The sequence below is a fragment of the Balaenoptera physalus genome (genome assembly GCF_965194825.1).
Source record: "Balaenoptera physalus genome assembly, chromosome: 3".
Classification (NCBI taxonomy): Eukaryota; Metazoa; Chordata; class Mammalia; order Artiodactyla; family Balaenopteridae; genus Balaenoptera; species Balaenoptera physalus.
The window spans coordinates 161,037,903-161,051,694 of NC_138890.1; the positions used below are offsets into that span (position 1 = coordinate 161,037,903).

The 13,792-nt window shown below is 33.5% G+C and overlaps 1 protein-coding gene across 8 annotated transcripts in view; it reads left to right on the plus strand.

The window, feature by feature from the left end:
- The window catches only part of CDH18 (cadherin 18), a 988,723-nt gene that overhangs the window by 882,463 nt on the left and 92,468 nt on the right, over positions 1-13,792 (plus strand). For all 8 annotated transcript variants that reach the window (XM_082453751.1, XM_082453750.1, XM_082453747.1 and 5 more), the window contains 2 exons: positions 2,055-2,242; positions 13,521-13,774. In XM_082453751.1, coding sequence (XP_082309877.1) covers positions 2,055-2,242; positions 13,521-13,774 — 442 coding nt within the window. The remainder of the gene's footprint in view (positions 1-2,054; positions 2,243-13,520; positions 13,775-13,792) is intronic.

A 13,792-nucleotide genomic window follows, 5' to 3' on the forward strand; every position in this document is an offset into this window, starting at 1 on the left:
AGAGGTTATGGTCTTATTCAAAGGCTTGCCTAGGGGGAGGCAGGGATGGTGTTTGCTTCCAGCTTACTAACATGATTATTGTCAGTTTTCAGTCACTTGTCATATGGTCCACTAGGTAGGGCTTCAGTACAACCTGGTAGCTGGATTCCCCCAGGGGAACAATCTAAGGGAAAGTGAGAAAGAGTACCCATTATAGAAGCCATGGTCCTTTCATAACCTAATCTTGAAAGTGACACCTCATTAATTTTGCTATGCTCAATTTATTAGAAGTGAGTCACTATGCCTAGCCAACATTTGAGGAAAAGGAATTACTTAAGGGCATGAATATCAAAAAGTAGAAAACATCAGGGGCCACCTTAGAGACTGCATACTAAAGGTTGTTTCACAATTTACAATTCATAACTTCTCAACTATACGGAAAGTGTATAAAATGTTAAAGTACTAATCTTAATATACTCCATTTTGTCTAACGGGGCATGGGGAAAAGTTACTATACTTGTAATACTTGGTGTATCAACAAGTATCAGTTCTTTCTTTGCACTTGATCTTCTTCTTCCAGGGATATGCTTCCTCTTATAAGACTCTACCTAAATGTTTTCTGGGCCATGAATCTTTTAAGACCCATGGTACAGATTTTTGCAACTTTCTTTGTGAAAACAATGTGCTTTGTAATACTACTATCATAATAGTTCTGTGATTTACTTATTTATCTCTGTGTGCTGACTTTTTTTTTGTTTGTTTTTTTACAAGTGTCTTCGTCCTAGTTTTAGCTAGTTGAAAGTCCTTTGTGAGGCTTACTGAATTATGGGAAGTTATAGTTTAGCTGGAACTTATAGACTTTAGATACCAGGAACTTGACTTCCAAGACTACCTCAAAAAGTTTTAGGAGATATGTTCTAATTTATTTTGCAACATTTCTATATATTTTTTCATCAGAACAGTGTTCTATTTTGTATGTAACTGCCTAGGAACATCATAATATTTTTAAGGATTCTAAAAATTATTATGGCCCTTAGATTAGTTATTTCAACATGAATTTTGGAAATATGGCCATTGTCAGAAGCCCCTTTCAATGTTTCACAGCCTTGCCATCAAAGAGGGACTGAAGTTCTTTCCTAGTTCCAGTTTGAACATTTCGGGGAACATACTCCTTTTGTGAATCATTGTGAATCAGCTGCCTATCCTTTTACCCTTCAACTGTGAAGGGAAAGGTGGAGTCCTGTAGAAACGTGGGTCTCATGCTCTTCCCAGGTCAATTAGCTTTATCAGGAGGGATAGAGCCTTTAGCAATATGACAGATCCTGATAAAAGCACATGATTCAGCTCAGGGGATCATGTGTTTCACAGAAGAAGGTGCTCTACCCATGAAATGTTATGTTGGTGAGGGCTGTTGAACTAAAAAATAACATTTGCAGTCAAGTAGTGTAAATATATTTATAGAAGAGAACTGGGAAATATCTCTGTTGAATAATGAATAGACACAGACACACACACACACACACACACACACGTCGATGTTCAGTAGCAACATATAGCACTTTAAAACATACAATTGTACCTTTAGAAGCAAATTAGAATACTCCACACACTTACCAGATGCACTAACCTAAAAAAACTTATTATCATACCACAACTAAAAAATTATTACCTCAGAGAAATTATTTTTATAGATGTTTTATATTCATGTATCCATATGGTCTAATTGTATTTATGTATAATGTTAAATCACCATTAATTTAATCATGGTTGAAACTCTTTATAAAATTACATTTTAATTAAAGCTTTCTGTTATTTATATAGCTATTTGAGATTTGCTATAGTAAATAACTTGCTGTAATAGATATGATTGTAACCTGACAATAAAACAATTGGTAACAACATGTCCATTATGCTTAATGTCTAATTCATAAGTGTCTATAGGGGAATGTGAACATTTGTGAAAGAGGTATAAGCATAAATAGATGTATGGTCTAAATATTTTAATGTCCCTTTCTTATAAGATTATTTTATGAACATTATTATCATTAAATAATTTAATATGAAATATTTTTCAGAACACTATCAGCTGTATGTTCCTGAGTCAGCTCAAGTTGGTTCAGCTGTTGGGAAAATCAAGGCAAATGATGCGGACACTGGTTCAAATGCGGACATGACATACTCCATCATTAATGGTGACGGTGTTGGGATATTCTCCATCTCCACTGACAAAGAGACCAGAGAAGGGATCCTTTCCTTAAAGAAGGTAAATATATATATATATATACCGTTAGTGATTTAGGCAATTCACTCATTTTTCCATGAATGGAAATTTGGCAGAGGTATGAATAATGTATATTGTCATGTCATTAAAATGATCAAATATTTCCTCTTTAATATGAATTACATTTTAATTATGATTATGTCTAACTGCTTAAATCCTCTCTTAAGAAATGTATTTTAGTAGGGTGGGAAGATTGGATATAGAATACACTATGAATGTGTTGCCCCATCTTTGTTTTCAGATAACAGATTTATCATGAATACCTGTTCTATTAATGTCATTACTCTATGCTGCACTAATCAAAGTAGCATTAAGAGACCTTCTAACTAATGTAAAAAACTTCATCATGTTGGCTAACAATATTTAGGAGACGAGTTTGCTTGACAGTCATGGATCTTTTAGTGAAGCCATTAACCTTCTTCCCCATTCTTTTTTATTCCTAAGAATTTGTCATTGGACTAAATCTATTGCTTTTTGCTTTTAAGAGAACATAATGCTCATGTCCTTGTAAAAATGAAGTGGAACACAGGCAATTAGCAAAGAAGGATTTAAATGTAATTCCTAATGCAGTATGTCTCAGTCTTTAAATGTTTAACAACTTCAGCTTGTAAATCTAGTAACATTTAGGTCCCTTGGCCCTTCCCTCCATATTTTGATTCAGAAAGGATGGAGTGGGGGTAAAGAATTGGCCTTTTTAACAAGTACTCCAGATGATTCTACTGTGTAATATGTTCAGAGCACAGGCTGAGAAATTTTATTCTGATGTGCTACTGTAATATCGAAGTGAACCAATCAATCTATCTTTCAATCTATCAATCATCTATTTAGCTATTTGAATCTAGCGATCTTTCATCTATCATCTAGCTATCTATCTAATCATCTATTTGTGCGTTTTGTATATACTTTTCACACGTGTAAATTCTCATTTATTCTTCTAATAATCACAATTTTATATTGATTTAAAATTGAGGATGAATATGCCTTTTGTATGTTACAAAAGGGGCCTGCAAAGTAGAGCTGAAAGTGTGTAAATACTTAAGAAGTAGTCATCACTGGTCTATATAAAATATTGATTCTTCACCTAAAGTATCTCATTTTAATCTTTCTGAGATTGTCAAACTTGGATCAAAAATGTGTTAATAAAAATAGTCAACTTCCATGTCTTTATTTAACAAATATGTGAGCTTTGAGTGTCTCTTATGTGCCAGTAACTGCTCTACAAGAGTCATGAGAGCCTGAGCAGAACCAAAGTCACTGTCTTCTTGCATAGAGCTTCCAATCTACGGAAGTGGAGAGATACCAATCAAATATCACATGCATTCTTAGATAGGTAATAAAACTGTTCTATGAAGGAGAGTTATACAGTGCTGTTAGGAAAACAAAATCTAGGGTGTTTGGGGCTGTCTGATAGTCAGCAGTGATTGAACAGAGAACTGAAAGAAACTTAGGAGGTAGTTAGGTAAAGAGCATTACAGGAAGAGGAAAGAAAACACAACAAGAACCTGAATGGAGTAGAACATGGTACAGTAAGGACCTAAAAAACATAATTGATCCTGGAGAGAGTGAGGGAGTTAGTGCATAGGTGAGCACGCAGGGCCTTGTTAAATTTTACCCAATGGAGAGCCATTGAAGCTATCTAAGCAGGAAGTGACAAGGTCTCACTTGATGTCACTATTTCTAATTAGTTGTTAATATAAACTACACAAGGACAAGACTATTTTTTAACTCATCGCTGCATTCCCAATGTCTAGCACGTTTTCTGACATTGCGTAGGCATTCAATAAGCATTAGAGTAATTAACGGATATACTATGGATTAAAAAATGAAGTGAGGATTGTCTGCTTTTCATTCCTTGGATGGCTTCTTCACTCAGTTAAATCCAGGTAAGCAGATGAATAACTGTTTCTGAAAGATGAGTCTTGAACCCCAGGGAACACCAGTATTTAAGAAACAAGCGGAAGGCAGGAAAGAAATAGAGTCTTTGAAGAAAATATCAAAAAACAGAGGTGAATTTTATCATTGAAAATTCCCAAGGGATGCTGAACAGGAGGAAGACAGTCATTAAAAATGTGAAGGATTCTAGAACTGAAACACAGTTTAGGATTATAAAGATTCATTCGATTTGGCAAAAGGGGGCAGAGTGATTCTCACGAGCAGCTTTCAGATCTCCATCAGCACCCACGTCATCATTATCATCACAATAGATAGTAACAGCAGATAACATTTGTTAAGTGTTTCCTCTGTGTCAGGATGAGTTTTAAGAACTTTTCCCAAATCTTTATTGAGCTGGTACACCTGTTATCATTCCTTTCAGTCTAACTGGAGCATTATGATATAGGGAATATTATTATTCTCACTGATAAAACAAACTGAATCACAGAGATAAAGAATTGTGTCCATGTAGAAACTGATTGACAGAAAATTGAACTCAGGAATCTGTCTCTTCAGAGTCTGAAAAGTTACCCATTTTACATACTTGAATGAAATATATATATTTATTATTTGCTACAACGAAGAGAAGAACAAATTTAGTGTGGTGGAGAGAAAATTGGAGGCAAGGAAATGGGAGAAAAAATTAAAAGGAAAAAAAACAACAACAACACTATCCCCTTTGAGAAGCTTTGTAGTAAAGCCAGGGAGAAACTTTAAATAGCAAATAAATGAGAACATCATAAAATGGAGATTTTAATCATAAGTTGGGAGACTGAAAGTGTGTTTATAACAGATGGATAAAAGGTCAATAGAGACAAGAAACTGAGATACTAAAGAGAGGGTAATTGAATTTAAAAGATGCTCTGAGGTAGAAATGACCCTGTTTGGGATCTCGATCCCAGGTGGAAAGAAAGAACCTATGATAATATTCCTCCTTCTTTGACAAAATCAAACAGGAGGGAGAAATAAATGTTTGCAGATAAGTTTGCAACGATCTAGCTGGAATACATGTGGGGTGTGGGTAGCAGGGGGATCCTTGCCTATTGAGAACTATTGTCTTTATAAAGTAGGAAGTTAGATCATGTTTGCAAAAAGTGAGGGTAGTGGTGGATGATGTGAATACACACATAATCCAAAATACAAGTATATGTTGTGGGGTCAAGGACAATGGGGATCTTACCACCCTGCATGGCCTCAATTAATTTGATGCTGTTTGTGAAAAATGAAGGCAAAATGGTATATGTGCATATGTGTGCACATATATGTAGTTAACATTCTCTATTCTATATTGCATACACATATACACATACTCAATAGATATTTTCAAGATAAGTGTTTCAATCGCATCAATGGTAATGACTATGCACTGAAAATAACCTTGATAATGAGTCCAAATTATCTTTCTCTTTTTTTCCTGAATTTATTTTCTAATGTAGTCTACACTTCCTCTAAAATGCATTAATGTTTCCATTGACCTATTTTCTTAATCCTTCAGATTAGGATTATCAGTTTTAGAGTTATTCCATTGCTATATATTTTCTGTTATAAATAATCACAATTTGAAAACTAAACTGTATAACTCTGTGGATTTTAACCTTTAAGAGGCACTCATTCAGATGGCAGGGAACAGATAAAACAGTCCTTTCAAATCTGTTCCTTATTTAATCTCTAAGGCAGCTCACTTTAGCCAGCAAGGCAGAACAGCTAATCTTCCCAAAGATCAAAATCAGCACTGCTCTATAAATCAGCTTGCAGGAGCATCTGCACATTCCTGTCTATATCATGCCTTCATCAGAAAATTGCCAAGTTGAATTCACCGGTCCATGGTGTGGTATGTTGTAAATACACTTTGATAACTTCCATTTATTGTTTAATGGAGCCTGACTGGGTGGAAAGGGGGAAAAAAAAAGATATGGATGAAAGCAACTTGATGTGCTCTTTCCTCTGACATAAACCCTGTAGCTAGGGATGGGCTTCATAGCAGTCTCTCTCAGATTCTCTTCTTGTGGTCCATATGCCAATTTGCTTTCTTTATAATAAGCAGTTGTTCCATTTTTCTTTTTAATTCAAGGCTCCAATCCTATTTGCTTTCCTGACTCTCAGCAAATACTGTCTGTAGTATCACTTCTTCTTCAAGTGTATTTAACTGCAAATACAATGCCTAATATTTTAAGCCAAAAATCTTAAACTTGGTTTTCAAGTCAGTGAAGGGTGGTGGAAAATACAATCTTTACTGTCAGATGAAATATAAATTTTGGTCCTGCCATTTAAGAGATCTATGAATTATCTCAAGTCTTTTAATCTTCAGTTTTCTTATTTTAACGTTTTACGAAGTGATAATTACAAAGAGATAAAATAGTACTCTAGGCTGTGTCTGGCTAATAAGTACAATAATACTTCAATAACTTTTGGAAATCCAAAAAAGAGGGGATATATGTATAGCTGATTCATGCTGTATAGTAGAAACTAACACAATATTGTAAAGCAACTATACTCCAATAAAAATTAATTTTTAAAAATAAAAAATAAAAACAAAAGTTACCATAAAAAAGTCCAATAATACCTCAATATCTACATTTCTTGTCTTCCTTTCTTTTTCTATTTGCACCAAATTTTAATTACACTTTCCAGACCTCTCCATGTGGTTATTTTACTGCCCTCCTTTATTTCAGGTTATCCAAATCACCTATAATCACACAAAGAATGACACATCCTGTGTATATTTTTTTGAATGATGTTAATATTTTCTTATTGAAGCATAGTTGATTTACAATGTTGTGTTAGTTTCAGGTGCACAGCACAGTGATTCCTATATATCTATATCTATATCTATCTATCTATCTCCTTTTTCAGATTTTTTTCCCTTATAGGTTATTACAAAATATTGAGTATAGTTCCCTGTGCTATAAAGTAGGTCCTTGTTGGTTATCTGTTATATATAGTAGTATGTCTATGTTAATTCCATCCTCCTAATTTATCCCTCCCCACCCCCCTTCCCCTTTAGTATCACATGCACATGCTGTCACTCATGGCTCTTGGTGATCCACTTCCCCCTCTGTCTTCTGTAAAAGATTTTTATCAAAGTTCAAGTTTAATTTAGTCTTTTCAGTGCAACATTTCCAGGGATGTTTCAGTCACAAAAACTTTTTTTGAATTATCTTCTCTGTTTTATGTATCAAGGTAAGCATTTCACTAATTGTTCACTGTAGAAAACACAGCAATTCCATATCCCTCCTAAATCTGCTAGATCTAATAGAGTAGAAAGAACTTATTCTAATTATTCATTATGAATGTACTGATAATTTCCATGAATGTGTATCTGTGTGTGCTACAAATGTATCTCTGTCCACAGTAGTTGTTAAACATTTTTGCAACTGGGTACCTTGTATTTTTTAAAATTTTTATACTGTAGTGTGTAAAAGATCTTTATACCACTTTATTTAACAAAGGATCGGAGATGGATGGTGAGAGTAAACATAAAAAGTTATAACAGTATTTTTTAAGTTTAAATTAATCCTGAGAGAAAATATATGAAATGTTTCCAGCTATAACCATATTAGGTCCATTCCAAATAGCCACATTTTAAATTTTCTAGTGGATTGCATATATTGAATTTTTCTTTATCATTTCTTTGACTTGCGTTGAGTGACAGAATAAGAATCAAGACTTTCTTTGCCATTGGGTTGTAAAGTTTTGGTACTGTGAACCACAATGTGTAATAAAAACTAAGGCATCCCAACTTATTATAAATGCACACACAGGCAAACACATGTGCACACTTTGTATATAAGAAGAAATAGGTTTCTAATGCTAATGAACTATTTACAAAAACTAAACATTCATTAGAGATTTTATTATTTAAAAAATCAGCCAAGCTACTATTTTTATTCTTATAAGATTCTAATATCTGGAAAGTGGTCCTCCTGCTCAGCCAGAAGCTGAAGAGGAAAGTCCAACTTTCAATTCAGTGAAATCTATCACTATGTTTATAATACCTTTTGACAGAGGACCGCTTTGGGCAAACTTTTGTTCTGACTCTTCATCTATAGGCATAGCCATGGAGTGATAGATCCACTGAAACTATTTTGAACATTAATTAACAGTTTTTAACACATATTCCTACAATATAATTTAGTGTACTAGTTGAAACAGCCTGTTGAGTTAAGCTATCCACACCCATGAGTTATTGGTAAGTTTTCATATGTGTGGGGCTATTGAAATATCCACACACGTAACACACATGTATATGTGTTAGTAAGTAAATATATATAAATAATATAATATAGAATATATAAATATACTTCTTATATATTATGTATGTGTATTTGTTATTTAAAATATTTTAAAATATTTAAAATATTTTCATTCATTTCCCCAGTCTTCAAATGACAGTGAGCAAATATGTAAGATTTATTTGTATCAGTAATCTTGGAATTATACACATTAAATGATCATGACACTCTTCTGCATAGAGAAATTTATAATATAGCTTATACATGTGTTCCAGTCTTTGCAGAATGTCCACCATCCAGGAGAGGACTTTGACAAGGACCACGAATCATGGCATAATAAGAAAGACTAGCTGATGAAACATTCAAATTCATGCAATTTTTCTTATGTTTTTGGCAAACTACTATCATTTAAAATATGCCTTCTTTCAGAAAACAATAATAATAATTTCAGTCACTATTCCAGGATTTGGCCATTTTTTTGCATAATTGAAGTGATATTTTTTCATGTTTTAAAATGTTGGTATCTGTCCTATTATTATCCTCCCATTCCTGCAATGGAAAACCTGGGTGATGATGCAATACAGAAACTGGACCAAGGAGAGGTCCTATGGAGTCGCTTCTCTTATTATTTAGGAAAACAGAATTTTAGGACTTTCTTAAACTCCAAGAAGAATTGAGTCATAGAGCAACTTGGCTAAATGCTGTTTTCAGTATCCATCTATTTATGATGGTTATATAGTTCCAGAGGAGGAATATATTAGTGTGATTTAATGAATAGTAGAAGTGATTAATGAGAAACAATTAAAATGTTCCAAATATGTAAAGCTGGCTAGAAAGATGATAACTTATCTACAGGAATATGAAATGTGTTCATATGAAAGAGGGAAAATCATGATTTTAAACGTTAGAAAGAGCGGTGATATGTGAAAGTAATTACTAGGAGTAATAGGATAAAATTAAGAAACTAAAACGTAAGATGAAAATTGGAGTCAACTCAGTGACAGTGAACTGCATTAGGACATTAAACAGTAACTAAAGAAAAGTAAGAGGAGCCCCACTGCCTGGGGAAGTTAAAATTACACCAGAATAAACACATTAAAAAAAAATTAAAATTGAAGTTAACTAGTTAATTTCTCATTTCAGATAAATGATAGTTTCCTAGTATAAGTATATCGTATGTGATAACTGACACATATGTTATTAAAAATAATTTTAATTTACTAAATTTGACAACAATAATCATAGCATTTGTTAACTACGAGCATCAGTGAGTTGGTAGCTTTGTTTTCTGACTCTCAGAACTTGGACCACAAGTGAGACTTGTCCAGGGAATTAAACCCAAAACAAATTCTATAAAAATGAATAAAGAATCTGATGGTGTTCCTGGAATATTTCTCTCTAAACATTAATATTATGTTAGTAATCTCCAGGAGAACACCTTTGCCTTAGGCTCACCTACTTCTCGTCTTAAACACTGAACTGGTAATCCAAATTTGCAGTTTCTAAAAAAATAAAAGGAAACTTGGCACAGTTCTGAAATTTTGTTAAATGAGATTTGAACTACGTTCAAATTGTAAACACTCACACCCCCCCACCAAATATCTCGGTGAGGCCAGATCTATGGAGTAAATAATGGTGAACCTTATCAAAGACCGGAGCCTATTTTTTCCAGGAGTCTTCAAGTAGCTCAAAAGGGAAGGAAGAACTCTTTCCCCAGTTCTTTTTTTCAGCTTGATTGTTTTAATCATCTATTCAATCCAAATGATTATTGTCAGAATCTGGCCCAAAAAACCTACAAGCATGGGCAGTTGAAATTTTAATATAGTATAGCTGGAAAAAACTATTTATTATGCGCAAAAACCATCTCTGGCTCTATAATCGCCCTTATCAAGTTCCCACTGTGTCTCATATTTATGGAGTTATTCTGTATCCATTTTTGTTTTGTTTTGTTTTGTTTTAAGACAGGAGAAGGGTATGTTTTGTGTTAGGTAAACTCGCAGCCAGACATTTCATGTTTTTGCTTTCTTTGGTACTCTGATAACCTGAGTACATTTTCTTTTTTTTTCTTTTAATTTTTTTCCTCCACCTTTTCATCAAAACCAGGTTTGAGATAAATAGGTCTCACTGGTCTTGGTATACTGTTTTTGATAGACTATTTTAGGTAATAAAAAAATCTGCTGGTAACTATGGAAGGTGAAACCCACAGACAGAGTTCTAACTAGTTTCCCAGGAGCAAAAGCTTACTAAGAAATTACTGGAATATCTCTTTACAATGTATGAATGGAAAGTATTTGGAAAGCTTTACCAGGATTTACAGTAAGAGGAAAAATAACAATTATAATCCTAATCCAATCTCTATATACTATTGTAGTTTTAATACAAAACAAAGAATTAACATACTTTATATTGTGTACAAAATCCTGCAATCTCCAAGAATAAATATTGTCATTTCTTCCCAGTTTTTCTATACTTGCAATTTAGCACTGCCATGTTTTCTTCATAAATGAGGTTGTTAAAAATATTTCCATCTACATTAATTCACCTGCTTCTAAATTCCTGTCCCAACCTGAAATAATCCTCTCTTTCCTTAGTGACTCAAGATGGGTCCTATCCATCCATCTGCCTGAAAAACAAGTCCTCCAAAATGATTATCATTCTCTTGGGGTAGCTAAATATACATGAGATAATCATAAACATGAAACCGTGTGTTCACATAAACAGCCTGTACCTTTGCAGTAGGTAGGTTAGTGTTAAGAAAAATGACATCTAACTTGCCAGGGGGCCTGCTAAAAATGGAAAAAGAAATGCCTGTCATATTGGATGCACAGCTTGATAATAATATCTGATGGGGTAGAGGTGGCCAAAAATATCTCCACAAATTTCATTGAGAGTCTTTCTGACTCTCAATGAACCTTAGTCATTATAAAGTCTACCAGATACAGCAGATTGAGTCTAAAAAACTACATTGATCTAAACAAGTAGTAAACCTGCCAAGGGTGTTGCTTTCCATGAGCAAAACGCCTGGATTCTGGACAGTCCATGCTCCTCTGCACCAAGGGGACCACACCCGTGCACCTAATTCTTGATAGGCAGCAACTGTGTACCATTTCTAGAACAGGTGATTTAAATTTGGATGAGACTTCTTGAATTAGCCTAAGACATTCTTATTTACTAATGTTAAGGAGAGAGGAGTCAAGGAAAGAAGTACGATAAATCCGTGGGTCCAACTGAAAGTAATGCAATCTGCCAAACAAGACGGATGTTAGTTACTTTGTCAATTCATTTTTGGTTTTAATTCCCCGAGAAGGAAGTGAATCCCACTTGGTGGGTTATAAACTTCAGATCAATTAACCCTTCTTTAAAGCAAATAAATCTAAAATACATAATATCTGCACCATATATAAATGTATATGTATTGTATATATGGTTCACATTTAAGAATTTTAGTTTTAACATTATTTAAAATTTTATTTTGTCTTATAAACACTTGTAAAATATTGTAATGACCCAGTCTCATCCATGTCCCTGAGAAGTATTCTAGGTTCTTACAATCTGGTTTGGAAATTAAATGGTTTTTTTTCCTTCTATGCAATCTCCAGTCTCTGGGAAGGCCACTTTTCTAAGGCAATTCAGAAAAAATAAGGGAAATAATCATCAGTAGGACTGATCTTCTGTTTATAAGATCCCGTTAAGCATACTCTACAAATTCTCCTTGGCTCTTAGGGTAAAGGAAAATATCTGAGTTCCTCCATAGGGAATGATCATACTCTGATCCTGCCAAGAAAGAAGGCTGCAAGATTGAAGCAGGCTACTGAAAAATCAGTGGCAGAAATAGGGATGAAAAAAATATCTACTGTTTCTTTTCATAGATGTTAATCTGTAGGTAATTCACAAGGCTCAAAATAAAGGCTGATATCTTTATCACCTGCACTAGCAACAACATGGAGACGTTTGATATAGCTAATCCTAAATCTAAGCTCATTTTAGGTCACAGAGCCTATGTGTGTCATGTTTAACACTTTCAAAACCTTCAGTTCTTACCTAAAAAGGTACTTCCTCTTGCACATATTACCTACCTGCTCACACACTTCTGTATCTACGTTTGTATCCTTATTATTTTAATACCTACTATGTCTTATAACACTAAATGTACAGTGCTATAAATGTCTATAAATCTTATAATAGACCATATATTCCCTGGGACAAAACACTAGACTGACCTTATTTTTATTCATTATTGTATGCTAAGCCAAATTCATGACTCCTGACATATATGATTAGTAGAAAAAAAAATTGGCTGGGTGATTTAAAAAATAAGAAAAAAATTAAAAAATTATGAAAAACTATCCATGTAAATTCAAAGCTAAAAAGTAAATGCTAAAAATGAACAGAATACTGTAATAAAAAAATAAAGTTGATCAAAACATAATAATAAAGGGAATGAACAACAAAACTAATACATGAAATGGTATTAGCAGCAAAAAAGAAAGTAAAAAAATATAATACAATTAAAACAACAAAAACGAAATTCAAAAGTCTGTATAAAATCTTTTGCTAAAATTTCAAGAAAATATTGTTGAACTGAAAATGTAAACATTTATCTGATTTTAAAATAAGATACCAAGTTTAAAACCAGCAAGGTGAAAATAAGATGATGATAGGTAAAAATCAATGATATGAGATAAATTGTTTAAATGCAAAATTTAAAAAATGTATTTTTTAAATTTAGCAAATTAGTAGCAAATATTTTAAAAATTAATAATTTAAGCTGAAGAGGAGATAGAAAGAAGTTACCAGAAGAGACTAAGAATGAGTCTGCAAAAATCAATATTTGTTTGACTGCGGGAAATTTCCTTTTGTTGCTAGTTATCATCGTATTTCTGGCTCTGAAAAATCACAATTGATTCAGACTTGAGTTTCCATGATTTCTGCTTTACGTGTTACTGTTAAGACAAACTTCATAGTTTGTTTATAAATGGAAGTAGATTGACCTAAACCTATTCATGTTTGTTTGTTTGTTTCAAAAAATGGAAAAGAAAATATGTTTGACAACGGATGGTAGTCATAATATTGGAAATCTTATTTTTTCCCCACAGCCACTGAACTATGAGAAAAAGAAGTCATATACCCTCAACATAGAAGGAGCCAATACACATCTTGATTTTCGCTTTTCTCACTTGGGTCCTTTTAAAGATGCTACCATGCTGAAGATCATTGTTGGGGATGTAGATGAACCACCACTATTTTCCATGCCTTCCTATGTCATGGAAGTCTATGAAAATGCCAAGATTGGGACTGTTGTTGGCACAGTTTTGGCACAAGATCCCGACAGTGCTAACAGCTTAGTAAGGTATGGTACACTTCCACC